The sequence below is a fragment of the Podarcis bocagei genome, assembly GCF_964188305.1.
Source record: "Podarcis bocagei genome assembly, chromosome: 6".
Taxonomy (NCBI): domain Eukaryota; kingdom Metazoa; phylum Chordata; class Lepidosauria; order Squamata; family Lacertidae; genus Podarcis; species Podarcis bocagei.
In genome coordinates this window covers 88,779,865-88,806,371 of record NC_138130.1, presented here as the reverse complement: position 1 = coordinate 88,806,371, position 26,507 = coordinate 88,779,865, and the positions used below count along the sequence as shown (strand labels likewise).

General features: G+C 43.7%; 1 protein-coding gene across 1 annotated transcript in view; it reads right to left on the bottom strand.

The window, feature by feature from the left end:
• Positions 1–7,271: 7,271 nt before the first annotated feature.
• Positions 7,272–26,507, bottom strand: part of TRPC6 (transient receptor potential cation channel subfamily C member 6) — a 65,638-nt gene continuing 46,402 nt past the window's right edge. The window contains exons 5-12 of the mRNA XM_081197632.1: positions 21,586–21,799; positions 18,911–19,144; positions 15,875–16,139; positions 13,993–14,188; positions 13,161–13,364; positions 9,794–9,877; positions 9,154–9,229; positions 7,272–8,734 (exon numbers count right to left, since the gene is read on the bottom strand). Of these exons, the coding sequence (XP_081053758.1) occupies positions 8,580–8,734; positions 9,154–9,229; positions 9,794–9,877; positions 13,161–13,364; positions 13,993–14,188; positions 15,875–16,139; positions 18,911–19,144; positions 21,586–21,799 (1,428 nt within the window). The 3' untranslated portion in view covers positions 7,272–8,579. The remainder of the gene's footprint in view (positions 8,735–9,153; positions 9,230–9,793; positions 9,878–13,160; positions 13,365–13,992; positions 14,189–15,874; positions 16,140–18,910; positions 19,145–21,585; positions 21,800–26,507) is intronic.

The window sequence follows — 26,507 nt, the reverse complement described above, 5'->3', positions numbered from 1 at the left end:
AGAAGAATTTTCTCTCTTAAGAGTCCCCACCCTGCCCAGAAGACCTCTGCACATCGTCAAATCTCAGGTTTCCCCCAAATCTGCTGATACTTCTCTCCTATGTATATGTAATGCTGTTACGACTACATATAGCACTTGAAGAATTGTGGTATTTATTTCCTTTTTATTAAAGAAAAAAAAAGCATTTTTAAAAGTTATAACACAACAAAGAAAATATTAAAAAAAATTAAAAGAGACTTGGATAATTATTATCATTTTGTTTCATTTATGAATCACTTCCCTTGTAGCATCCTGAAGTGGTTTCACAATGCAAACAGATACTGTATAAAAATGACTGCATATATAAACACTGAGTTTGTTATTGGTATATATGACCAGGAAAAGCTCACCTATCTTTTGACCAGGCAGACGGTGGCAATTGTGATTAAGCACTGCCTATAATAATAATAATAATAGCAGTGTCTCCAGAATAGGGAGGGATTGCCCAGGTGAACAAATACCTGAAATACGTATCCAAATTTGTCTTTGAACCCGTGTGTTTCTCTGTCTGCATAACCGCTCTCTTTTTTTGCAGCTACGTCACGGGGTTAAATGCATTCAAGTACCGAGCAGGGAAATCTCTGTTCGAAAGGTCAAAACTTAAAATACACTGCTGAATAATCTGCCCAGTGCTTGCTCTGGGTGTGAGTCACCAGAGCATGATTCATCCAGGGAGAAAAACAGCTGCTGGTGGAGATGAAAAGTTTATGAGAAGGCCTGGGCTCTTGAATCAGATGGTTATTGGCTGCTACAGTTACTACCTGTTTTCCCTCGGCCGGTTGCTAGGCCTTTAACTGCAACCTGACACCCACAACTGAGGTTTCTCCTGAGAAGGAGGTTGTTATACGCCACCTCCCAAGCTCCACAGTAGTGTGAGATTCCAGCGGGTTCCAAACACAGTAAATATGTCTCTATGATACATGGTGTCTCTATGATATATGGTTTATTTACAAATATATACAACCTGAACCTGCCATGGAGGGGTTCGGACCAACAGCATTCCTCTGCTTCCCCCAGAGCCAGAATAGCATCCTTGCGTTGCAGCTCCCCTTGCTCCCTCAAGGCACTTCCCAGCTTCCTCTTAACTGATGTCCTGAGCTCTAACCTTCCCTAAAACACTGGTGTTGCCTTTTTAAACTAAACTCCTGGTTGAGTGAGAGAGGAAACTCACCCATGGGCAAACGAGATTTGCCCTTTCATCCTCTGTCTCGCTCATGAGGGAGGCTAGTCCTGATTTTGTTGGCTTTTGCCACTTGGCTTAGCAAGGTCTAGCACATGGTTCAAATATGCATTGAGTCTATCCTGAGTACATATGAGTCTGGCTATTTCCTGGTTTTACTACGCTAAGCCTTAATTAAATTCTAGCACCTACAAACCTCTATCTATATCTATCTACAGTGGTACCTCAGGTTACATACCCTTCAGGTTACATACACTTCAGGTTACAGACTCCGCTAACCCAGAAATAGTACCTCAGGTTAAGAACTTTGCTTCAAGATGAGAACAGAAATCATGCTCCGGCGGCGTGGCGGCAGCAGGAGGCCCCATTAGCTAAAGTGGTGCTTCAGGTTAAGAACAGTTTCAGGTTAAGAACGGACCTCCAGAACGAATTATCTATCTATCTATCTATCATCTATCTATCTATCTATCTATCTATCTATCTATCTATCTATCTATCTATCATCTATCTATCTATCATCTATCTCTCTATCATCTGTCTCTCTATCATCTATCTATCTACAGTGGTACCTCTGGATGTGAACGGGATCCATTCCAGAGCCCTGTTCGCATCATGAGCAGAATGCAACCTGTGTCTGCACATCTGCACGTGCGCGGGTCGCCATTCGCCACGCCTGTGCATGCATGTGATGTCATTCTGAGCGTCTGCGCATGCGCAAGCAGTGAAACCCGAAAGTAACCCGTTCCGTTACTTCCGGGTCGCCGTGGGACGCAACCTGAAAAGATTTAACCCAAAGCGACTTTAACCCGTGGTATGCCTGTATCTATATCATCTATCTATCTATCATGATATATATTATATACAAGATATAGTCTTCATTTGGCTAGCAGTGTCCCCAGAGGCCAACAATCTTGCTGCTGTGTCGGTCACCAACCTTTGCAGAGGCCAGAAGGCACAGGTATAATTTTGAGGTGCTTGCGGGTGCCAGTCACAAAAATGGCTGCCATGGCATAACACACGAGCGGCTGCATTTAAAAAGGCGGGAAAGGTGACATGAACATAAAATGAAGAGGCTGGGCTGGTGTAAAGAAGGACTGAGCAGGAAAAGCAAATGGTCTCTCTGCCCATACACAGAATATGCACCCCTTGTTCCCATACCTGTTAGAAAGAAGCAAGACACCAGTAGTAACTTTATTTGAATATACAAAAGGAGATCTGCAGTACTCTAGTTGTGCCAGAATTGCTGGAGCTGCTTATGTCTATTTGAAAGGCTGAACCTATCCTGCCCTGGGCTTTGGGTGGTATGTTACTTGCCTCCTTCCAAAGCCAAGGCCTTTATGAGCAGGGAAGGAGGCTCTCCCAACTCACTGCCTCCCAGGGCCGTCTTAGCCATAGGTGCTAGGGGTGTGGGGCACCTGGATGCCAGGCTCTCAGGGGCGCCAGGCCGAGAGTCCAGGGCCCAAGAGTTGAGTCCAGGGAAGAGCCCGCCTGTCGGTCGGAGCGCCATGGCAGGCTCTTCTGCTGCGGGCGGCTCTGTGCCGCAAGTTTGGGGGCGACCTAGCCAGAGAGACCCTGAGGCAGCCAGCCAGCTCCACCCTCCTGTGTGCCTGGGACTGGGCAACCGGGCAGCCCAGCGCCGCATATGCTTAAGACAGCCCTGCTACCTCCCCAAGTCCCACGGCTTTAGGCGTGTGCACTGGTTAAACCCCAAAGGGAGTCCTTTCCCTTCCCCCAAGGGCCCCACAGTCCTTGGGAATCGTCTAGGGTTGAGCCCAGGGGGCACATTCTCTTCTGTTCAGCCTTCCAGGAACCACATGGCAGTGGTGGGCAGGGTCAAGAGGCAGAAGCTCCCAGCAGGAGCTGCCACTAGTGACAGGCACAGGAAAAAGACACACCACAGATTTTCTTGCTGGGGCTTTTGATATTGAACTACATGCCCCATTATGTGAGGTGACATTCGGGAATGCCATTTCTAGCCAGTGAGCTGCAGGGCTGCAGAGAATGCCTGTGGCATCAAGCAATGCTTATAGGGATGCAATTTCTTTTGCCCAATGATTTGCTGACAAAAAGGATCTAAGGCTGTGGCTACCAAACTTTCTATCACTAGGGAACACTTTCCAGACTGACTTGTTTGCTGAATAAGAAAAAGAAAACCTGAACAGCATCTGCCATGAGAAATTTCTGTTTCTTCGTTTTTCCAGTCTTCAATTCAGTTCCTCACATTTCCACACCAGTTTGCAATTTTATTTTATTCAAAAAGGCCTCATAAAAATTCACCAGTATTTTAGTGCAAATTTATCCTTATACACATTTTTTTTGTATGCAGTTTTGCCTTATACACACTTTTTGCAAAGCTGTTTTCCCTAATGCATTTTCGTATGTACATTTATATGCAGTTTAGTGCACGCTTTAGCCTGGTGTATGCATTTTTGCACACTCTGCTTGGCTAGAGAACTGCACTGCAAAGAATTTGGAGAAGTGCTCATTTTGAAGGATGCTTTGCTTTGTGTGTTGCTCGGGAAAGTGCAGATTTAAATGCCAACTGAATGCAACCTCTCCTCCTTCACTATTAGGGGCTGTGCACAGAGTTCTCTTAGGCTTCAGCCTCATGCCCTATGTTCCCTTTGCAGCAGGCTCCATCTGATTATTGGTTGTACAATTTCTTCCTCGCAGGTTTTTTTCTTTTTTCTTAATGGAAAATTTCATCAGAGATTCTAATCAAGAGCACAAGAGAAGTGTGCTCTTCCAACTGCTCTGTTGCCCCCAGATAAAGGAACAACTGATATGAGGCAAGTTTTTTTTATTTAGGATGGCCATAAAGGTAAAGGTACCCCTGCCCGTACGGGCCAGTCTTGCCAGACTCTAGGGTTGTGCGCTCATCTCACTCTATAGGCCGGGAGCCAGCGCTGTCCGCAGACACTTCCGGGTCACGTGGCCAGCGTGACAAGCTGCACCTGGTGAACCAGCACAGCACACGGAAACGCCGTTTACCTTCCCGCTAGTAAGTGGTCCCTATTTATCTACTTGCACCCGGGGGTGCTTTCGAACTGCTAGGTTGGCAGGCACTGGCCATAACTCAGATCAATTTTGCAAGTTTTACAACTGTCCTTTCATATATTTTACAAAATAAGATATATATTCTGTGGGCTTCCTCTGCCTTAGAGAGGCCTTTAAAGCTTCTATACACCCTGAGTTCAGTGATCTTAAGGCTCACAGTAGATGAGTCCGTTTCTCCTATTAATTGACTGAGGTGAGGCGAATGCATTTAAGTACAGAATGCTTCTTGACTTGAGAATCCACAAGACGACTAGCTCCAAAACACTGTGACCTCTATGATGTTTATATTATCGCAAGTGGGGCAGAGAGACCAAATGTAGCCTTACCACATATTAAAACTATGCACTGCTTGTTAAAAACATGTTCAGAAAAGCAACCGGCTCTTCACCAGGAAAATTGTCCTTTAGCCAGTGGGCCAAACTAGACAGGATCCTAAATTTGTCTTTGCATTTAATGTGCACATTTTAAAAAAGTGCAGCCATTGGAGGCAGGGTGAGGACTGATAAGTAGTTATTTAGTTATTTATTTCCCATCTTTCACCCTAAAGTCCCAGGCACAGCAGGAGCCAAAGACAATTTAACTCTTTCTTCCTCTGCTACAGTTGTGACCAACCCCCCCCCCCCAACTCCTCTGAAGCTGCTATTTGCATTGGAGGGAAACTCCCACTGGTGCCAATGCAACTTTCAAGGGTAATGGCGCCTTCGAAGGAGTAATTTTCATGGGGAGTTGCAGGGGGGAAAAGGGCAAAATTGTCCCTCTGCACCTCCTTGAGATCCTGATAATTGTCTGCCACACTCCAATGGTTTTTATGTGCGTTTTTATAATGTGCATCAGTCGTGAAGATGCATTTAATGTCGTGTCTTTCTTGGTTCTGTTTATTTAACAGCTTAAAGGCCACTAGAGCAGCTTTTAATCGTTTTTTTTTAAAGCCCAGCTCAAGCCTTGGTTTATGCAAGCTGTTTATACAAGGTAAGCTTCTCCGAGTATGCTGCTTATTCTTAAACCGCAAAAAGCAGTAAAATCCCAAGTACATCGACTTGCAGGTTGAACTAGGACTTGACCAAGTTAATAAAACGGTCGTGTTGATGTTAATAGCTTCCTGGTATGCATTAGGTCATATGCGTGGATATGTATAAAAAACACAGCACTTCGTTAATGGCCTTTGTTTAAACCTCCAGTATCAAATCAGAGAAATGGAAGCAGTACCTGTAAACTGTGGGTACAATGTATTCTAAACAGAGAAGGCAACTGGTCAAGGAAGGTTCAACCGAATGCTTCATTTCTCCAAAGAACTGCTGCTTTCTTAAAACTCTGTTTGTTGGTGGTTATTCATACAAGATGGGAGTGGGATGATTGTACAAATGGATGATCGCTAAGGAAAAAGGTAAACATTCTTCATCTTCCCCATTGCATCCTGGAAGCAAAAGGGGAATGTTTTGGACTTCTTATGGAAATGTTTGTATCAGGGATTGCGAACATGGCATTCACAGCTGCAGTAGCCCTCTTGAGGGCTTCCCCCCGGCTGCTACAAAGCCTCTGAGCACCCCCCCATTGCCCCCTTGAGGCGGTGGGGGTGGCTACCATTTTGCTCCCTTGAAAAGTACATAGAGCTGAAGGAGGAAGTTGGAAAAGTGACAGTCTTCCCCACTTCCTCTTTCAGCTCTATGCCCTTTTCAAGGCTCAGATTAATTGTACTCAAACCAGCTTTCATCTGGATCCCTTAGAAAAGCAAGTTTTGCGTGTGCCTTCTCTTTTTGTGGGGCTGGGCTGATCTGGGGGAATAGGGAAAGACGTGACCAAGACTTATGGCCTTCACTGAAAACTACAAATGTGGCCACAGACCTACTCTCTGCTTTCTATTGTTTCCGTAATTCCCACCTTCTGCTAATTAACTCAGGTCAGCATTAAACTGCTGCGATTCTACACCGATGGATGGATGATTGTGTCATCAGAGAATACCCCTGGATGCCCTTGCAGGACATAAGCGGGGGTTGTTGTTGTTGTTTTTGCTCCATAGCAGACTGAATAGGGTTTCCTGGGGAGAATAATCTACCTAGTGCTGTGGGAAAAGGGGGGAAAGTTCATAGAATCATGGAAGGGACCCTAGAGTCATTTAGTCCAACCCCCTGCAATGCAGGAATCTCAGCTAAAGCATCCAGGACAGTGCTTGTTATCCATTTGCCCACATACCACTAATTGTAAAGCAGAGGTTTTTTATTTGTGGTGCCTGGTTTAAAGGGAGACTTGCATGGGCACTTGCATGATTAGGTCAACCCATACTAATCTGCAGATTAGGCAGATATAAGAGAACAGGGATACAGGAGTGGGTGGTATTGCCCGAGGTCCTGCCTTCAAGGCTTGGATGCCAGTTAAAATGATCAAACAACCCCAAGATAAATCTGCCAAGTAGGAATTTTGCCTCCTTCATGGATCACTGCCTTGCCATGTCAAAGGGGCTTGAATAACTCAGAGAAGCTATGAACTATGCCATGCAGGGCCACCCAAGATGGACAGGTCATAGTGGAGAGTTTTGACCAAACGTGATCCACCTGGAGCAGGAACCAGCAAGCCACTCCAGTATCCCTGCCAAGAAAACTCCATGGACAAAGAGTGCCTGGCATGCTCTGGTCCATGGGGTCACAAAGAGTTGGACACGACTAAACAAAAACAAGAGGAATTTTGCACATACTTTGGGTGCAGGTATAGGGCAAGGTCCTCCAGGTATTGCTAGACTACAACTCCCATCATTCCTGACTTTTGGACATGCTAGCTGAGGTTGATGGGAGTTAGAACCCAACAACATCTCGAAGGGCCACACTGGGCAAAAGGGTTATCTGTATCCAACTTGTGTAGACCTGAAGTGCAACCACCATCAAATACCTGGCTGTGACTAATGGAAGGTTTGGTTGTGGATGGTTCTTTCAGTGGTGCTGAGGTTACTAGATGAAAGGCGGTAGCAATACAAACATGTGAAATGAGACAAGGTAGGGCTGGCTTTTGGTTTCAGTTATTTATCATAGGGCTGCACAACGGATCAGGGCCAAGAAGGGAGTAAGGCAGTCATAGACCAGGCATACAGCGTACCTCCCTAAGAACACTTATGGTTCCAGTCATTTGCTCCTAGACACAAGAGCTTTAAATATATTGGGTTGCATCCCATTGCATTATTCTCAGAGTAAACCCAATGAAACAAATGGACTGATTTTTTTTTCTTTCAGAGTAGACCCACTGAAATAAATGCCCACTGATTGTGGTGTATCAACTCTATGACTTAGTCCGATGCAACTCATATTGTATATCTCAACATATAAACATTCGCCAAGGAAAAATTCTAAACGTTGACAAGGCAGATAGTAGGAATTGCTGCTTGGCAGTGGAACGCCTTTCGTGGGATGGATTATCAAGACTCCTGGCACCTCAGTCCTTGGACAGACATATCTGCAATAGAGACTTAAAGCATTTTAACATTTATCCCCAATGATTGCTGGGGATTGTAGTTCTCTGAAGAGGAAGGGGGCTACTGATCTTAGCACCCTCACCTAGGATTCTTTGGAGAAACCCAAAGCCAATATGGGTTCGTATTGTAGATGCACTCCCAAAGAAATGTACCAGAACACCTTCTTGCAATGGAGGGATTTGAAGAAAACACTGTAATGTCAAGGTAACATCATGGCTTTCGGATGTGTTCTCTTGAGCCTTCCTCTTGTCCATCCCAAGCGCTTAGTTAACGGAACAGAAATTATTTCTTTTCACTGTAATTAAAGCAATGTAATTGTATTTTTGTTGTTGTTTATTTAAAGAAAGACCAGTTCATTTTTTAGAAAAAGAAAAAGAAAGTGATCAGAACCTTATTCCTAAAAGCTTAATTTGTAAACCTCATTCATCTCAGTGGAATATACTTCTAAGTGTGCATACGTCTGAAGTGTCAAAATATGTGTGCACGTTAGTGGGAGTGTGAAAGACAGTGAGAGAACAAGAGAGCTCCCTGGCACCAATAGAACCAGTAATTAAAGTCTTTAATTGTGCGACTTCTCAAACCATATTTTACGTCTTTTCCTTTCAATGGCTGAGTTGGCCTCCGTGGATGGGGTTAAATAACATCTGCTCAAAATGCCGGTTTTCCCCAGTTAACCAAAAATAAAAAGAATGGTCAAGATGTATCTACTTTAGTAGCTGCTGCAAAAGTGTCAATTATGATTGAAGAAGAATTGCGGGGGGAGAGGGAGGTGAGGTGTAGATAGAACTGATATGGCTTTCACTGGACTGCCAGCTTGGAGGAGGAGTGTCTCCCTCCCTTTCTTTTTCAGAGAGAAGTCCTTTGTTCCTGTTTTGGCTCAATGCACAGTTTCTCCCCAAGTTTCCGGATGAGTTCTGCCAGGTCTTCTGTGTTCTGTGATTTTTCTTCAAGGAGCTCGTAACGGAGGCTTGAGATGTCCTGTTTAATTTCTTTCAGCTCACCTATAAGAGAGAGAGAAGATCAAGGGCTTACGAGAAGAAAAAGGGAAAGCCGGGGATGGGGAGGGGGACAACATTACGAAGAGCCCTGATGAATCAGACCCAAAGGCTCATTTGGTCCGGCAAATAAAACCTTACAACCCACTGGAGCATAGGGAACTGGGTGGCCTCAAACAGGGTTCTGCCACCATTACCTCTAGCTCCCCGTCAGCACACCAATGATCATTTATATATATTTGTTCTTGGGAGAGTTATAACCCAGAAGCCACGGCAGCTGTTATGCTGCATATCAAAACAGAAGCATTGTTAAAGGTGCCATTAAAAGTGCCATTTAAGTATGGGGTGGGCAAACCCAACAACTTTGGCTAGCCTTTTAATTCTGCTACCCGATATTCCAAACAACATCCATTTTGGAAGCCTACCTTCATTGACTTCATCACTTTCTTTGTCCACCTGAGCTTTCAGTACGTATCGCTTGATAAGACGTTTCATAATTTTCTGGGGAAGAGAAGCAGAAAAGCCTTTCAGATACAGTATTGGCTTGTGCATCCTGATCCTAGACAGCAGTAGCGGCACATGGGGTGAGGCACAGTTGTGTCTGACATAGACCCATAGGGTGGCCGTATTTTGAAGAGCAAAGAAGAGGACACATTTGCTGACTTGCGTGGGGGATCTCTAGGATGACTCTCATTTCACAAAGCCATGAAAAAGAGGACATGTCCTGGAAAAAGAGGACGTATGGCAGCCTTGTCGCTGGCACTGAGGCAGCTTAACCAGGTGAGGGCAGAACAGGGGAGGCAGCACAACTAGAGAATCCTCTAGGGAAGTCTCAGAAGAGGAAGGCTCAGAGCCAGGGGAGTGATGGTGAGAGACAGGACGCAGGTCAGAGGATGAAAGGAGGGAGCAGAATGGTTGGATGCTGAACAAGCAACAGGCGAGAGAGAGAGAGAGAGAGAGAGAGAGAGAGAGAGAGAGAGGAAGAGGAGGGCTGTGGATAATCCTTCTCTGTTTGGCTCTCAGTTTCTTTACAGTTACTGTATTCTGTTAGCATCTAGATCCTACCTGATACTTCCTTTGAGGGTTCCTTAAGCTGTTTAAGTTGAAGTCATCTGAGCTTCTTATACTTGATTCCTTACTTTGACCTAGCTGAAAAACAGAAGAAAAAAGTACTAAGTAAGGATTGCTTAATAAATCTCTTCTTCCTCTTCCCCTTCTTACCACATTTCATTAGAATACTGTACTCCTTAAGCATCACTCCTATGCACAAGAGAGAGGTTTTGGAGATATTTCAGATAAAATATCTCTTAATGAGGGAAGCTGCTGGGGAGAAAATGAAATGTAAATGTTTGCTGAAGAAATGAATGTCTTCAATGAATGTTTAAGGCCACATTCACACCATCTTCTTGAGACACTATAAACAATCATGGCTTGCCCCAAAGAATTCTGGGAGCTATGGTTTGTTAAAGGTGCTGAGAGTTGTTTTCCTCACAGAGCTACGAATTCCAGAGTGGTTTAAACAACCAATCTGTCTCCACAGGGAACTACAGCCCCCATAATTCTTTGGAGGAAGCCCTGAGTGGCCTCATAGTGATTTAAATGCGTGGTGTGAACGGGGCCCAACTGCGTGCTTCAACAGCAAGCATTGCAGAAATCCCATTACTCCAAGACCAACATGGAAATCCAAAGGACTGGTTAAGGGGGAACAGACAGGATTGCTCAACCCCTCCGCCACCAATTAACTGGAAGAAAGCTTTTAAATTTTATAAGTAGCCTACAATGAAGATGGAATCCTGCAGGTCATGGAGGGCAGGGGCATCCTTTCTTCTGCAGCATCCCAGAAACACAGATCCCTTGGAGCAAAGTTACCTAGTAAAATGTGTTTTTTTGAGGGCTAGCAACTTTTGTGGGTTTATTTACAAGGCTGCCTTGAGATTTTTGCAGTGCAGCTTTCAGGAAGCCAAGTGCCTGTGGGGCCAAATGCAAAAATTCATTTCTTCTAATTGTGGAAAATCTTCTTTTTAATTACACTACTAACATGAGCAGACAGTTCTCACAAAACATTTGCTTGGACCGGTTAAGACTTGTTACAGCAATGTCTGGACCGATTCCTGGATTTCAGTTGTGTAAGCAAGCCATACCAAGATAGCGTTATGTTGCATTTCAGAATGTGACCACTTGGTGGCAAGCGATGCTCGGCTTCTAAAGAAGCCTTTTATTCTCACAGCAGCTGGAAGGCTGCAGCGAAGGTTTATATCAGCAGAACTGGACGGGTAAGTAATAGCCATTCATTTTACCCGCAGGAGTGAATCATCGGATTTGGGGAGCTGATAAACATTCTCTGTGAAGATGCAGAAACGCTCAGGCTGAGCTCTTATTAGAACATCTACACATCCTAACTATTGACTTTAGCCTTTTTTCCTGAAAAGGTGAGGCGGGGGGGAGCTTATCTTCCTGGTTCTGGTTTATGGAGCTTATCTTCCTCTGGTTCTCATCCCCTGCCCTTCTCTATTACTTTGGGTTGTATGCATGAGCAGAATGACTTTCATGAGCGCAACAGAACTTCCCCTCCATCTCTTCCTCCTGTGCAACCCGCAAATCTGCTACAGGAGTTCCCCTAAGTCTCTGGAGCACATTTGAGGGAAGTGCTGATGGTCTTGGTGGTGGGAGGAGAAGTTCCACTGCGCTTGCAGAAGTTTGCAGGCGTTTTTCTGCTCATGCAATGACTTAGGGGGATTCAACCCTACGCCCCCTGGATGGTTAAGTCCAGTCAAATTCGACTATGGACTACGGAGTTTGACAGCAATACACTGCCCAAAGATTTTCCTGCTCACAGAATGTCCTTTTACTATGCCTATTTATAGGGTAGGCGTGTGTCCCAGCATTACAGAGTCCTCTTTTGGAAGAGCTGCCAGGGAGCAGTCATCTAGTTGAAGGGCTGTCCACCTCAATTCTGTTTCAAAGATGAAGAACCATCAGAACGTCTCTGGTGACACATTTTGCATTCTGTTTCCCTTATAGTCATTATTTCCCAAATTGCATGTATACACATAAATTAGCAAATGCAAATTCTACGCAAACTGATACCACCTTCTGATTTCTGTGTTTTTGGTGATGCATACATGGCCACCCTACCTAATTAGGAGTTTCCTCCCAATTGTATAAGTTGCAGGTAGATAGATATATGTTAACATGGGCAATAGATATATGTTAGATAGATATATGTTAACATGGGCAAAAAGGATGCCCTGGTCACTCGATCTAAGATTTTCTTAGCAGAAATTGCTATCCTGCCGATGTGGACAATAATCCTGAACCTTCAGTATTCAACATAATTTTACTTTCCACTTAGCAGCAGAAATGATGGAAAGTTGCACAGATAAACTCTTCAAGTTAGTTGGGGGGAGGGATCTAGAGGTCAAATGCATATGTCCATACAGATATGAATGCATGTTGTCAAGTGCAGATCTCCTGCCAGCCCTGCAATATGGGTGGCGCTGTGGTCTAAACCACTGAGCCTCTTGAGCTTGCCAATCGGAAGGTCAGTGGTTCGAATCCCAGCGACGGGGTGAGCTCCCTTTGCTCAGTCCCAGTTCCTGCCAACCTAGCAGTTTGAAAGCATGCCAGTGCAAGTAAATAAATAGGTACCGCAGCAGCGGGAAGGTACATGGTGTTTCCGTGCACTTTGGCACTCGTCACGGTCCTCCGTGTGCCAGTAGTGGTTTAGTCATGCTGGGCACATGACCCAGAAAGCTGCCTGTGGACAAACACCAGCTCCCTCGGCCTGAAAGGGAGACAAGCGCCGGAACCCCATAGTTGCCTTTGACTGGACTTAACCATCCAGGGGTCCTTTACCTTTACCTTACTCTTGGGTAATATGCACATTCCAATCCATAACTAGTAAAATGAGTCAGCAGGCAGTACTGCTCTCTGGGATATCTGTGTGTTCAAAGCTAAGCCCACGGACATTCCTTCCTGCACATATGACCATTGGTTTAGGTTCCACATTTCCACCACAATGGACACTGAATCAGAGGCAATTCACCCTCCAGACTTCAAAACTGTAATCGAGAGAAATGAAGGATGCTTTTCTCTCTACCAAGAACCCCCCTGGCAGCATTTGCTAACTCAAGACTACATTTAGAAACCCTGCGGCCAGCAGAGCCAGGCTGGGCTAGGCATTTGGACACCTCCACACTCCCTCCAGCATAGCAGATCCAGAATTTGGATTGCTCTGCGTGTTTCTAAAATTGCAGCCATCAAATTAACTTTGTAGGTTAGGGAATTTCTACCAGAAACCCTTGAAAGAAAACAACCATTTTATTTAGTGGTGCAGGTCTGGCACGAATTGCCCTCCTCCAGTGGAGTCATGCGTTGCATAAAGTTGTTCACAATTCCAGAATGCGGCAGGTTTACTCCATTGCGAAGTTACCTTATTCATCTCAGCGTCTTCCTGGAAACCTTTTCTATTGCAAAACAACAACTTAAAAATCCACTTCTTTATTCTGAGCGAGAAGTAAATCAGAGATTTGGGGCTAGGCACTAGGTTGAACGGCACCGGAAGCGTTCTGCCCTCCTCAAAATAGGAGAACCACAGTTTTGCTCTTGCAAACTTCCATTCCACATCAGCATCATCCTGGAAGGCAGAGAAAAGAGTTAAGCAGTGGTCATTTGAAATGATACGCAAAAGTTGTTTTGCTGGATGCTCAGACTCCAGCTAGACTCCTGCGCTGAACTAAACTGCAGGAAATAACAGTAACACTTCTTCATAGGAAGACCTCGCCTGGATCAGATAACGGGTGGATTGAGGTTCTACTTGTGTTCAGCCCATTTCTGACTGTGATCAGCTAGGTGGTTGGAAGAAGCTCACTGGCAGGTCATGATTCTAAGGAATTTGACTTGGACGCAGTCTAATGTAGTTGAACTTAGGTTCCATTGAAATCCGTAGGACAAATTAATACTGACTTAGCTCAAGTCCTGTTGAAATAATGGCACATTTAAGCAACTCGGGGTTGTAACCAGTGCTAGTCCTACTGAGAGTTTGTTTTTTGATCATGAATTTCTATTTGTTCTGAAAAAGTGTACTGATTTAATAAAGCAGGGATGGAATACCTGTGGCCCTTCAGATGCCACTGGACTATAATTCCTGATATACTTTGACCACTGCCCATCCTGGCTGGGGCGGAGGGGAGCTGGGAGCCTGACCACATCATTACTCAATGATGACTGAGTAAGCTAAAGGTAGTTCAAAAGAGCATTATTACCTCAATCTCTTGGAATGAGCTGTTGATCATCGCGATAAGCATGTTCAACAGAACAATAACCATGGTGACGTTATAAACCCCATAAAGGACATAACCAATGTTCTCAATAAATTTGTGCCTATAGTTTATGACAACTGATTTCACTTCTGAGAGTCCAAATATTGCCCAGAACAAAGTCTTGAAGCTTTCTTCCACTCTGAAAGAAAGAAAAATAAATCCCAGAAAGATGAGCATAACAGTGGAGTAAAAGATCTGTAAAAGCTGAGTATGGGACCATCCAGGCTTGCCCTTGCCCCACTTTCCCCCCCCCCCCCCCCCCGGGGAAACCTGACTACAGTGGTACCTCGAGTTAAGTACATAATTCGTTCCGGAGGTCCGTTGTTAACCTGAAACTGTTCTTAACCTGAAGCACTACTTTAGCTAATGGGGCCTCCTGCTGCTGCCACGCCGCGGCTGCGCGATTTCTGTTCTCATCCTGAGGCAAAGTTCTCAACCCGAGGTACTATTTCTGGGTTACTGGAGTCTCTAACCTAAAGCATATGTAACCTGAAGCATATGTAACCCGAGGTACCACTGTATTACCGCTGAATCAGAGCAAACGTCAATCAGGTTTTCTCCAGATTGCTGTTTGCTCTGATATATCACTTAAGACCGGGTTTTCCTGAAGAAAGAGGCAAGGCAAGGGCAAAACCACTCAGACCCATGTCTAGAAAGCGCAAGAGAAGCGGAAAACCTCAGACCCATGCGTTCTAGGCATGGGACAAGCCCTATGTCGGCACCAACTCCAATTCATGATCATAGAATCAAAGTTGGAAGGACCCTCAAGGGTCATCTAGTCCAACCCCCTGCAATGCAGGAATCTCAGCTAGAGCATCCATGGCAGGTGGCCATCCAACCTCTGCTTAAAAACCTCCAAGGAAGGAGAGCCCACAACCTCCCGATGGAGACTGTTCCACTGTCAAACAGCTCTTACTGTCAGAAAATTCTTCCTGATGCTTAGTTGGAATCTCCTTTCTTGTAACTTGAATCCATTGGTATGGATCCTACCCTCCAGAGCAAGAGAAAAGAAGTTTGTTCCAACATCCATGTGACAGCCCTTGAAGATGGCTATGATATCTCCTCTCACTCTCCTCTTTTCCTGGCTAAACACACCAGCTCCATCAACAGTTCCTTGTTAGGCTTGGTTACTAGACCCTTGATCATCTTGGTTGCCCTCCTCTGCACATGTTAATGGCACAGGAAAATCAGGCATGTCATAATAATGTTTAAAGTGTCCACATTTTAAATGTTCAAACAGGCATGATCAATCTCTGCTTTTGCACAATGGAAAAACATGCAATGGAAGTAGCTTCTGTTGATAGATACTTTAGCATGCACAAGCATAATTTAAATTTTAATGGACCTAGTGACATATATGGACACTAGCAACTAAACTATGCAGCATTGACTAAAGATGTCTACAACACACTCTTGTTATGCACAAACAGACCTTGTCCTAATACATCTCGCATAGGAGGAGTGCATTATGTATTTATGCAAACTAAATAATATAAAAGAGGACCTAATCTATAATGCAAAGCAGGTGCTTCTATCTGCTGGTTGTTGCGGCTGTTCAGAGCTACCATAGCAGCTGCTTCTGGGGGTGACATCTGAACTGATCCTGGTAGTCCATCTGGACTAGTAGAAATTGAAGGATTGCCCCAAAGGGATAACCAGCACTTTTATTGAATGCACCAATCACCATGAATCCATTAACATGGAAGTGCCTTTAGAATTACTTTATAGTAAATGCGCTTGGCATTTAGATGCATCAGTACTGCTAGCCTTCCAACAAAATCATCTACACTTACTACAGCAAAAGCAGATTTCAACATTTACTTACGTAGTGAAGGCTTCATTTTGCTTTGCCCCCAGGTAGTAAGAGTAGAGATTAAACATTCCTATCATGAAGGCCACAAAAACCATGATAAATATGACCATGAACTTGAAAATGTCTTTCACAGTTCTGCCAAGCGATATCTGTAGAGGTCCAAAGCTTTCATTGGCGGGCAGAATATAGGCGATTCTTGAGAAGCTTAAGACCACAGCGATTGCATATAGGCCTTCAGATATGATTTGAGGGTCAGATGGATCCCAGTCTATTCTTGCTGTAAAAAAAGCGAAAGAAAACCCACAAGAACATCTGTTTAATGTTTTGATATATGTTCCACATTTAGCTGCCCAAGCATTAAGCCAATGTCTGGAGATCTTGCTGTGCATCCCCTTGCGATCAGAAGTAAAGAGCTTGTGAACAAGGGAAGCACCTTTCAGAGGGATGTCAGGACAGAGAGAGACAACAGCAAAATGGCTGCTGCTTCTCAGGCAAATTTGTGACATTACCCACATGCTGTTTCTGTGGCTATTAATGTATGAACTGCAGCCCCTAGTTAGGGCTGGGTAATATCAGCTTTTCAACATTGCAATGTATCACCAGTCGAACATCGCATTGCGATGTTGAAAAGTGGAGGGAGGAACAAGCTGTATCGGGCCTGGTCCTCTGGGGTGAAATCACCTCAGCTCCCTCAGTGGGAGTGGCAGTGGATTCACCCTGGCCAGATTGAAAGCCAGCTCGTTCCTCCATGTGCTGGAGGGAGTTCCTCTGCTTTCAGTGCCTGGCGCACTGAGGGGAAAGCAAGACTCGGGAGAAGGCGTCATCATGCTCTAGCCTTCAAACAGGTCCTAGGCAATGTATTGATACATCATTGCCCAGGCTCACTCCTAGTAATGGTTTTGCATACAGTTGCATCTTCCCCTCTGGTTTTTGATATTTCAGTGTCTCCTTCTTCTTATTTTTTTTTTTAAAGTTATTTCATTTAATTTTATGAATATGCAGTTACCTGGCTTTACATTAAGACTAATAAAAAAAGGAGAGAGATGAAATAAACAAATGAACAATTCTGCCCACAGTTATCCTTTTATTAATCATCCTTTCTTCATTTTGAAATACAGGTAACTTGCCAAAATAAGAATAAATAAATCAAAAGGGAGTGGAAAGGGGGTGGTCATCTAGGAAACAAGACTTTGGGGATCCCACTCGTAATTGAACACAATGCGTTTTGAGTATATGTAAATTTGGCTTATGTGCCTAGAACATAACCCCTGTGTAAGTTGAGAGTCACCTCCATTACAAAACAACAACAACAACATACAAACTGCATTGTGAAAGATAGAATCATAGAACTGTAGAATAGGGAGGGACCCTGAGGGCCATCTAGTCCAAGCCCCTGCAATGCAGGAATCTCAACTGAAGCATCCATGACAGGTGGCCATCCAACCTCTGCTTAAAAGCCTCCAATGAAACTAAAAACCTAACAGCTCTCAAACTCATCCATTGCAACTGCAGTGGGTTCAGAATTATATTGCTTAGGAAGTGAACAGCAGATCATCCACTGTTATAAATTGCCATTGCTTCCTAGAAACTGGTGGTGGAGCCTGAAATCCTATACAGTGGTACCTCGGGTTACATACGCTTCAGGTTACATATGCTTCAGGTTACAGACTCTGCTAACCCAGAAATAGTGCTTCAGGTTAAGAACTTTGCTTCAGGATGAGAACAGAAATCATGCTCCGGCGGCGTGGCAACAGCCCCATTAGCTAAAGTGGTGCTTCAGGTTAAGAACAGTTTCAGGTTAAGTACGGACCTCAGGAACGAATTCAGTACTTAACCCGAGGTACCACTGTACACGCTTATCTGAAAGAAAGTCCTGCTGAAACCTGTGAGGCTTACTTCTGAGTAGACATGCAGAGGACTGCGCTGGCTATTGCTTTTCTGTCCAGCACACATCACTTTATCTCACTGTAACTTCTGATTGTTCATAACCTCTCGATTTTACGTGAAGAAACTAGTTATACAGTAAGGGGGAGTGTATAAACTGCAGCTAAAAATGAAGATTCCTATTTCTTCGTTTGAATTACAACCTGCTCTATAAGCCCAGGGCAACTTACAGCACTCTTTCTACATATTAATAGTTATGTTCCCAAAGGGGTTCACAATATAAGGAAACCAAATGGTTTAAGGATAAAAAATAAGCTAAATAATTTTAAAAATATTTTTTAATAAAAATAATAATAATGATGTTGTAAACATAAAAAACTGATGTGTTTATGTATATCTATATAACATCACAACTACATCAGTCCTTAAAGCCATCCAAAGGATAGCGTCATTCCCATCGGGGCATTTTCTTCAAGCAGAAGAAAATTATTTTTATAGGATATTTTAGGAAAGAAAATGAATATGAAACTTGCTGCTGCCTTGCCAGGCAGGAGTTGTAAGCTCACTGAAAGTCACTGAAAATCTCCACTGCTTGCATGGGTTGTGAAAAGAAGAGGACATGCAGCTCAGTAGTGATGAGTTCCTTATAATCTCTTGATGAAAACATTTTATCCCACAATGGCCTTACATGTGAAAAGGATCATGGGGTCTTAGTAGACCACAAACTTCACATGAGTCAACGGTGTGGTGCAGTAGCAAAAAGAGGTAATGCTATTCTTGGCTGCATCAAGAGAAGTCTAGGGAAGTAATCAAGGGAAGTAATAGTACCACTCTATTCTGCCCTGGTCAGATAACACCTAGAGTTCTGTGTCCAGTTCTGGGTGCCACCATTTCAGAAGGATATTGACGAGTTGGAACGTGCGCAGAAGAAGGTGACCAAAATGGTCAAGGGTGGGAACCCAAGCCTTATGAGGAATGGTTGAGGGGGTTGCCTGGATAAGAGGAGACATGAGAGCAGATATGGCAGCCATCTTCAAATATCTCAAGGCCTGTCACATGGAAGATGGAGCAAGCCAGTTTTCTCCTGATCGGGAGGGTAGAACCCGAACTGGAGCAGTTCTCCTTTGCTCAGCCAACACAAATCTCAATGCTTCATAAACTCACCCAAAGTGTAGTATTTTATACTGGGAGGCAATGTCACCGTTTTCAAGTTCTTCATATCCACACCTGCATCGACCATGCTCTGGGCTCTGGAAGCATGCCAAAATGCCATGAACCTCGCAATGAACGAAGCTGCAAAAATAGCTAGCATCCCGAAATCTAGCATATTCCACAACTCAAACAGGTATTCCTTGGGACCTTGGGACCAAATCTCTTTACACTCGGACCATATCATACCTAGAGGAGGAAAGAAGAGAGCACACACAGCATTAGCTTTCCACAAAATGTAATAGAAAATATCAAATATATCTGTTTGAGTCCCATGTCTTGAGAAGTAGGGATACAGGCTTTGAAAAATGAAACTAAGCTCTTATTTTATTTATACAAGAAATATTCCATCCATTGCTTTGTGGGACATCACTGGGCCTAAGGACTAAACCCTACGCAAATCTTGGGTGGAGTCCCTAAGATGGTTGGATGGTGCCTTGTATGCCTCCTTCAGGCAACTTCTGCAGCTAAGCTGGTACCAAACACATTGCTCTGCTTTCCTTTGGACCACAATAGCAAGGCTGAAGAGTGGGGTGTTGTCATCTGGGCAGCCCAGGACTTCCATACACACTGCCTAGGCTTCTGCGCAGGGAGGTCAGTTCAGTGCTGCTAACGCAGTAAAAACAATGCAGGAGGCAGCAGTTATGAGTTCCCAGTTGCTGCAGCCACAGCAGGCGCTGTGATCCTGCAGCTCTTTGACTTCACCCCCCCACAGAGGTTCGTTCCATTGTCTCTCAAGATGGATACCAACAAATTCTATTAGATTCCCTATTCATTATGTAAAAATGGTAGGGTGGCAATTGGCTTTGTGGAGAGTTGTCAAATTGCAAGGTGGATATCGGCACTCTAGCTTTGAATTTACCAGCGCAGCAGGAGATGTATGTGGCGGCTATGGGTTTTCATACACCAACAGCTTTTATCAGTGCCCCTTCTATAGCAAACACTGGTGAGAGAGGCCAGTTTGCTAGCAATCTTGGAATGGCAGAAGGTGTCTCAGTCTCCCTCCCTGCTAGATTTGCCAAGGTGAGCTGTGGCTCCCCAGGGATAATCATTCAAATAAGGTTTCTGGTGTAATGAATTCGTAAAGAAGCGATGTTTAGAGCCTAGCAACTGACCACGCCATTTCTGACTGCTGTGACTTGGGAGCAGAGCTTTGCTGCAGAAGCAGAAGCTGATATGAGCTGAGAGATAGTGTGTGGAGAGGGAGGGAGGGAGGGAGGGAGGGAGGGAGAGAGAGAGAGAGAGAGAATTGAGCATAGAGGCCAGCCTCTGAACAATGAGCTTCTCATTCTTCTACCACCCTACACTACTTAAGAATAGTAAATGTTTCATGCAGCTGGGATCCCTTTTGAATTTAATATTTAACTCAAGACTGGGCCACCTTGAGCAACTGCACCCTAAAAGCATCCCCTGCTGTTAGCAGGCAGCAAAACAGAAAGATATCTTAACCAAAGTTGAAAAAGATTTGGGATGAGTTGCATCCGCCTTCTCCTGCAGCTGGAAGTGTAAAGGTACTGCACAGATCTTCAACTAGCTATGAGTTTTAGATGGCATTTCAAATGAATGAATGTGTGTTATAATTATTATCCTATGTATGTGATTGTGTGTGTTTCTCCTTCACAATTTATACAGCTTTCAGATATCTACTTGCTCCTTCATGTCTCTCACAGTTCTCGGTTCATTAACTTTTTATTACATTTTATAGTAGCTTCTAATGCATAACACCTAATCAACCAGAAACGCTATCTCCTACCAATTTGGATTTCTCTGATGTTGCATGTTAGTAATCTCCAGTGCTCACTGACAATATCTGAATACACTCATTAGCATCAAGTTTCTGTCTTGCCTGCTAACTATCAACTTTCTTTTTAAAAATTGGCTTTAGAAGATTTAATTCATATTTTAGATAATGCAGCCAGAAATGATTGGTTTCATTTGATGTAACATGCTGTTCTTCTTCTATAGAACAGTTCCCTGAATTTTCGGCACTTTCAAAATAACATGCCACCTCTTTTTTCTGCATAAGGCTTAGAAGAATGAAACAGAAGGCGTATTCCTTTTCTTTCTTTCTTTTAGCTATAACAAGAGTAAAATGTGTACACATTGAAACTTGCACCCCTTTTTCTAGGCTTCTGAAATGTAAATTTTAAATGAATTAATAACAACATGTCATCTGTACGGTGCTGGGTGCTTTAAGATGTGACAATCAACTGTGTTTTCTGGGGTGAACTGTCTTCTCTATAACCAAGAAAGTAGGAGCTGGGTTTTGGAACCAGGTTAATTGGCAGAGACTTAACAGATCTGATTCAGAATGTGTTTGCTTGTATGAATAAGTAGATCATCTAATATAATCGGAGCATTCTGAAAATGCACCTCAAATGTTCCTTGTTTGGTGTGCTAACACATAAATGCATGTGCTTCGTGAAAAGCACCGAAGAGGAAAGGAAGGAAGAACGCTGTGGCATTTCTCACTCACAACCTATGCAAGGGATACACATGAATGAATGTGGAATTCAGCAAGACCCTTCACTTTGTGTCTCGTACTTCACCACTATAAGAGAAAAGAGGCTTAACAGACACACAGTCCTCTGCTATGGTTGCAAGACACAGCTTTGCGATATGTTTTTTACCTATTACCCATGAGATAATCAGCAACTCCATCCACGAGAAGCACGAAGTTTTCATCCTGAACAGCTGTTTTCCATCCGTTCTGCTTTCATTGGGCTTCAGTTTGGTGCCATCAAACCTGTCTGCCGCATTCATGACCAGCAAACCAAGGAAAATGGTGAAAGAGGCTGCATGTGCCACAAATTTCATAAAGGGTCCGCGCATTATTCTACCCAACTGCAAAAATTTAAAAAGAGAGAGATTTTAAAGATTGCATCACTCCCCCACCAAAATAAATTTATCTTGAGAAGGCTGCTGTCAAAAAGAAACAACAGCCAGGCACAGCAAAGAAACAGGAGAGAATGCTTTGCATAAAATAATTACCCCTTAATGCTATTTCTAATCAGCCTTTTGCAGTTTTCTGTACTTCCATATACCCTGTATGTTGCTCAAATTCCCCAGGGACTTCAGGATTACAGCAGTGCAGGGGACAGAGGAGTAGAAATGCCAGGTGATGCTATGACACAATGGTTGCTGCCAACTTCGAGGTGGGAACCACAGATTGAAGAAACACAGCTGGAGAAGGGGCATAACTGAGAGGTAAAGCACATGAGTCCCATGCGAGAGTCCCGAAGTGCAATCTCTGGCATCTTCAGGGATGGCTGGCAAAGACTTCTGTCTGTAAGCATGGAGACCTGCTGCCAACCAGCATGGACAATACTGGTTTAGATAAGCCAGAGTTTTGACTTGGTATAAAAGCAGTTTCCTATGTTTCAATGTGCTTTTGCTGGAAGAGACTCTTGAGAGTCCCATGGACTGCAAGAAGATCAAACCTCTCCATTCTGAAGGGAATGAGCCCTGAGTGCACAGTGGAAGGACAGATCGTGAAGCTGAGGCTCCAGTACTTTGGCCACCTCATGAGAAAAGACTCCCTGGAAAAGACCCTGATGTTGGGAAAGATGGAGGGCACAAGGAGAAGGGGACGACAGAGGATGAGATGGTTGGACAGTGTTCTCGAAGCTACCAGCATGATTATGACCAAACTGCGGGAAGCAGTGGAAGACAGAAGTGCCTGGCGTGCTCTGGTCCATGGGGTCAAAAAGAGTCGGACACAACTAAACAACTAAACAACAACAGCATGTTTCAATGACCACAGCGTGGTCAGGCAGTGGTCCACTTACAGGGCATCCCTCTCCAACTCACGTTAAGGATCATGGTTTAAATTCCTGAAAAGGGAATGTTTACTTATGTTAAATTACTGTGTACATGGGGGATTTCCTTTGGCAGTAGCTCTCAAGTGATTGGCTGACTGTGAGTCACATGAGAGAGGCATTCCATTCTGTTGTGACTGTTATTCCAGTAACTGTCGTTTTTAACTGCTCTCCCTGTTTTCTCTCTGTGTGTGAGGGAGAATGGCTGCTGAGAGAAACTTCTCAGGAATCTGCTGTAGATAGTGTGTGTCTCTGAGATATATCTGAAGTGAAACAAACAGAGGAAGATCCCTAAACATTAATAGGGAGAAACCCATGCAGGAGCTCTCTGAAAGGAACAAAGAGAATACTGTTGAGGTGAAAGTAAAAACATTTCATAAAAAAGTCAAAGACTTCCATCTACAGTTCAAGTGAGAACATACCTATGTTTGACTAAGCATGTGATTGTAAATATATTCTCAGTTATATGTTTATGAAAGTAAAGTTCTTTTGAACTGGACATTGTCTTTATAAAGAAGCTATCAATCACCTAGAAGAGTTATTTAGCTTCCTAGCTGCAAGCTACTCTGTTACTTTTCATATCATCAAAATTAATTTTTTATATACACACAACAACCCAGGAGAGTGCCAGGCTGTGGCACTTGTGTGTGACAGGTTTGCATCATGGGAAAACTGCTTCCCTTACCCTCTGCCTCAGACAGAGTCCAGACCAGCCTTTCTCAACCTTGGGTCCCCAGGTGTTGCTGAACTACAACTCCCATCATCCCTAGCTAGCAAGGCCAGAGCTCAGGGATGATGGGAGTTGTAGTCCAACAACATCTGGGGACCCAAGGTTGAGAAACACTGGTCTAGACCAACAATAACTCCAGGAGGATCTCAGCCCAAGAAGTGGAATGGAACCCTGCATAGACCTTCAGCACCAAAAACACCCAGCCCCCCAAAAACGCTGTCTGCCCCTGATGATGCCACACACACCAGACCCCCACCTGGACCCCTGACTACCTTCCTTCGCCTGCAGCCCTCCCAGGAACAGAGATGTCATTGCTGGCCTGGCAAGAAGTCCAGAGCTGGCACAGATTTACTTGGCTGGCAATCAGAGGCCTTCACTTCCTGGGCTGTACTCAGGAGGAGCCAGAGAAGGACCTGATGCCCATTGGGATGTGGCAGATGTCCAGGAAGGGGGAAGAGCTGCCTGAGAAGATCTATACATCCCAGTCTTTTCTGAACCTTTTCTGGGATTACAGCTCCCCACCAGGCTCTGGGGAACTGAAGGCAGACAGCTTCTTGGGTAAGAAGGGTGTCAGGGCATGGCTTAAAAATGACAAATGTAGATCAATGTGTGTGAAGTGATTCACAGAACAGCAAAAAGGTCCTAACTCCAAATGTATGCTAATGGAGTCTGAAGTGACAGAGACTTAGGGTCGGGATGGATAGCCGAGCGAAAATGTCGAGCCGGTGTGCGTCAGCAGTGGAAAGGTCAAACTCCACGCTAGGTTTGTAACGAAAGGGATTGTAAACAAAACTACCAAAACATAAAGCTGTTTTATGAATCTATGGCAAGGCCACACTTGGAATTCTGGAGATCTGGTTGCCTCACCTTAGAAAGGATATGGTAGAGCTGGGAAAGTTCATAATAGGACAGCAAAATTATTCAGTGGGCTACAACAACATCTCTGTGAGTACAGGTTAAAACGTTTAGGGCTAGGGGCTTTTTAGTTTGGGGGAGAAAGCAAGTAAAAGGGAACAAGATAGAGATGTATAAAAATTGTGCATGGAAGCAGATAGAGAGATGTTTTTCTCCCTTTTTCATGATACTAGAACCCAGGGTCATTCATAAAGCTGAATGCTAGAAGCTTCAGGACAGACAAAAAGCACACAGTTCATATTTAAACTGTGGCATTCACTTCTATAAGATACAGCAATGACCAGAAACTTGGACAGCTTTAGAATGGGATTAGATGATAAATTAACATGTGCTATTAAGGTAAGATGGGGTATGCAGGAGAAATTATTTTGAGGAAATATGGAAGGTGTTTGTATAATTTGTACTGTTAAAACGGAAAGGGGTCAAACCATCGCAAGAGGTTTTGAAATTCTGGGAGGTTGGATAGTTACAGTGGAATAGTCACTTGGGTGGGGTGCACATTTTTATTCAAATTATTTATTTTTTATTATTACTTTGTCAAAATAAAATTATTTTTGAAAAAACAAAAGCTGGAAATAGCAAAAAAAAAACCTGTAAGATGTGTATAATAAATTTGGAAAATGTAAAAAGAAAAAAAGAATGGGACTAGACAAATTCATGGACAATAAGGCTATATCAATGGCTATTAGCTTACAAACTTTTTTTGCGAAGTCTACAGGGAAAATGCGTGATGAAATTTAAGTGGAATTACTAGGAATTAAATCTATGCCTCTTTCTATGGGAAACAGTTTTGTACGTATACTTGACTGTATGATGGTGTATGTCCCTGTATGTTAAGGGTGTGTCGGTCAGGTGTGCGGTTGAATGTGGCCCTGCCCACTATTCAAATATGGCTCCTGCCACTTTCTACTGGGTAATGCGGCCTTCAGCCTGAAGAAGACTTCTCACCCAAGGATTAGAGGGTCAGCTCAGTATTCTGAGTGCATCTGTGACTGTCTCCCTCCTCTTGCCAAACCTATTCAACGGAAGCAAATCCCAGGTAAGTGTGCATAGGACTGCAGGTTTAGAAATTGGTTCCCTAGCCACTAAAAAATGTGGAAAAGATGGGGAAGAGCCAGAATTCTGTGTAAGGCCTATGGAAAACGTGAACCACCCTGTTTGCTCAGTTCTATAGGAGGGTAGCAAATTATCTTTTAGAAAGCAAATAAATATAACCATTAGAGACTGTTAGAAATAGTAGGCATTGGAATTTCCCATAAGTTTTAAAATACTTTCATAGTCATCACACCAAAGCCAAATTAATTTGAGAGGCATGCAGGCTCTGGTCAGTTTACACGGGGAAAGGGGCATGACATGTTGGAACACAAGACGTCAAAAGCATCAGGCAGGATGTGTGCGGAGAAACTTTCCAGGATGTGGTGAGTTGGCTGCTCACAGCTCATGGGAAAAGGTTTGGGAAGACAAGGAAGCAAACATAATATCTCACTGAATGAGGGAAACTGTATTTGCAATAACTATGGTTGATATGTAAAGGGAGGTTAAATGGTTTTCATTTTTCAAAACAGAGTCAACCACAAATACTCCCAATTTTTTATTTTTCCAGCGACTATTTAATAGGCATCATCACGAAGAGTCTCGAGCTACTTTCTTTCTTTCCTTAAGCTTGTTTAAGCTAGGGAGGAGTGAAAGGCCAGTGGAAAATGGCCAAAGATAAATAAACTGTTTACGAAACGTTAAGTATGGCTGAATCTAATATTAATAAAGGTTGGTAAAGCCAAATGCTAGGCACACTAATCTGCTAAATTCTTTAGGAAATCTTCATTCCACCCTCATCCTCCAACCAAATAAATAAGTAGTAACACGCACTTTAACTCAGAAGCAAGTCTAATTCATTGAGACTAATGCTCCAGTAAGTTTGTTTAGGGCGGCAGCCTAAAAATAGTTTTGTTTTTCTTTTGCAAAACAGTCTGTCAGTCCCCTCAGAGGCTAAATGACTATTCCCTCCCCCTAATAAAGCTTGTTGTTTATACTGACAAGCTCCTTTTTAAAGCTTCCAAGGGGATGGTTAAAGACAGCAATGATTAAAACA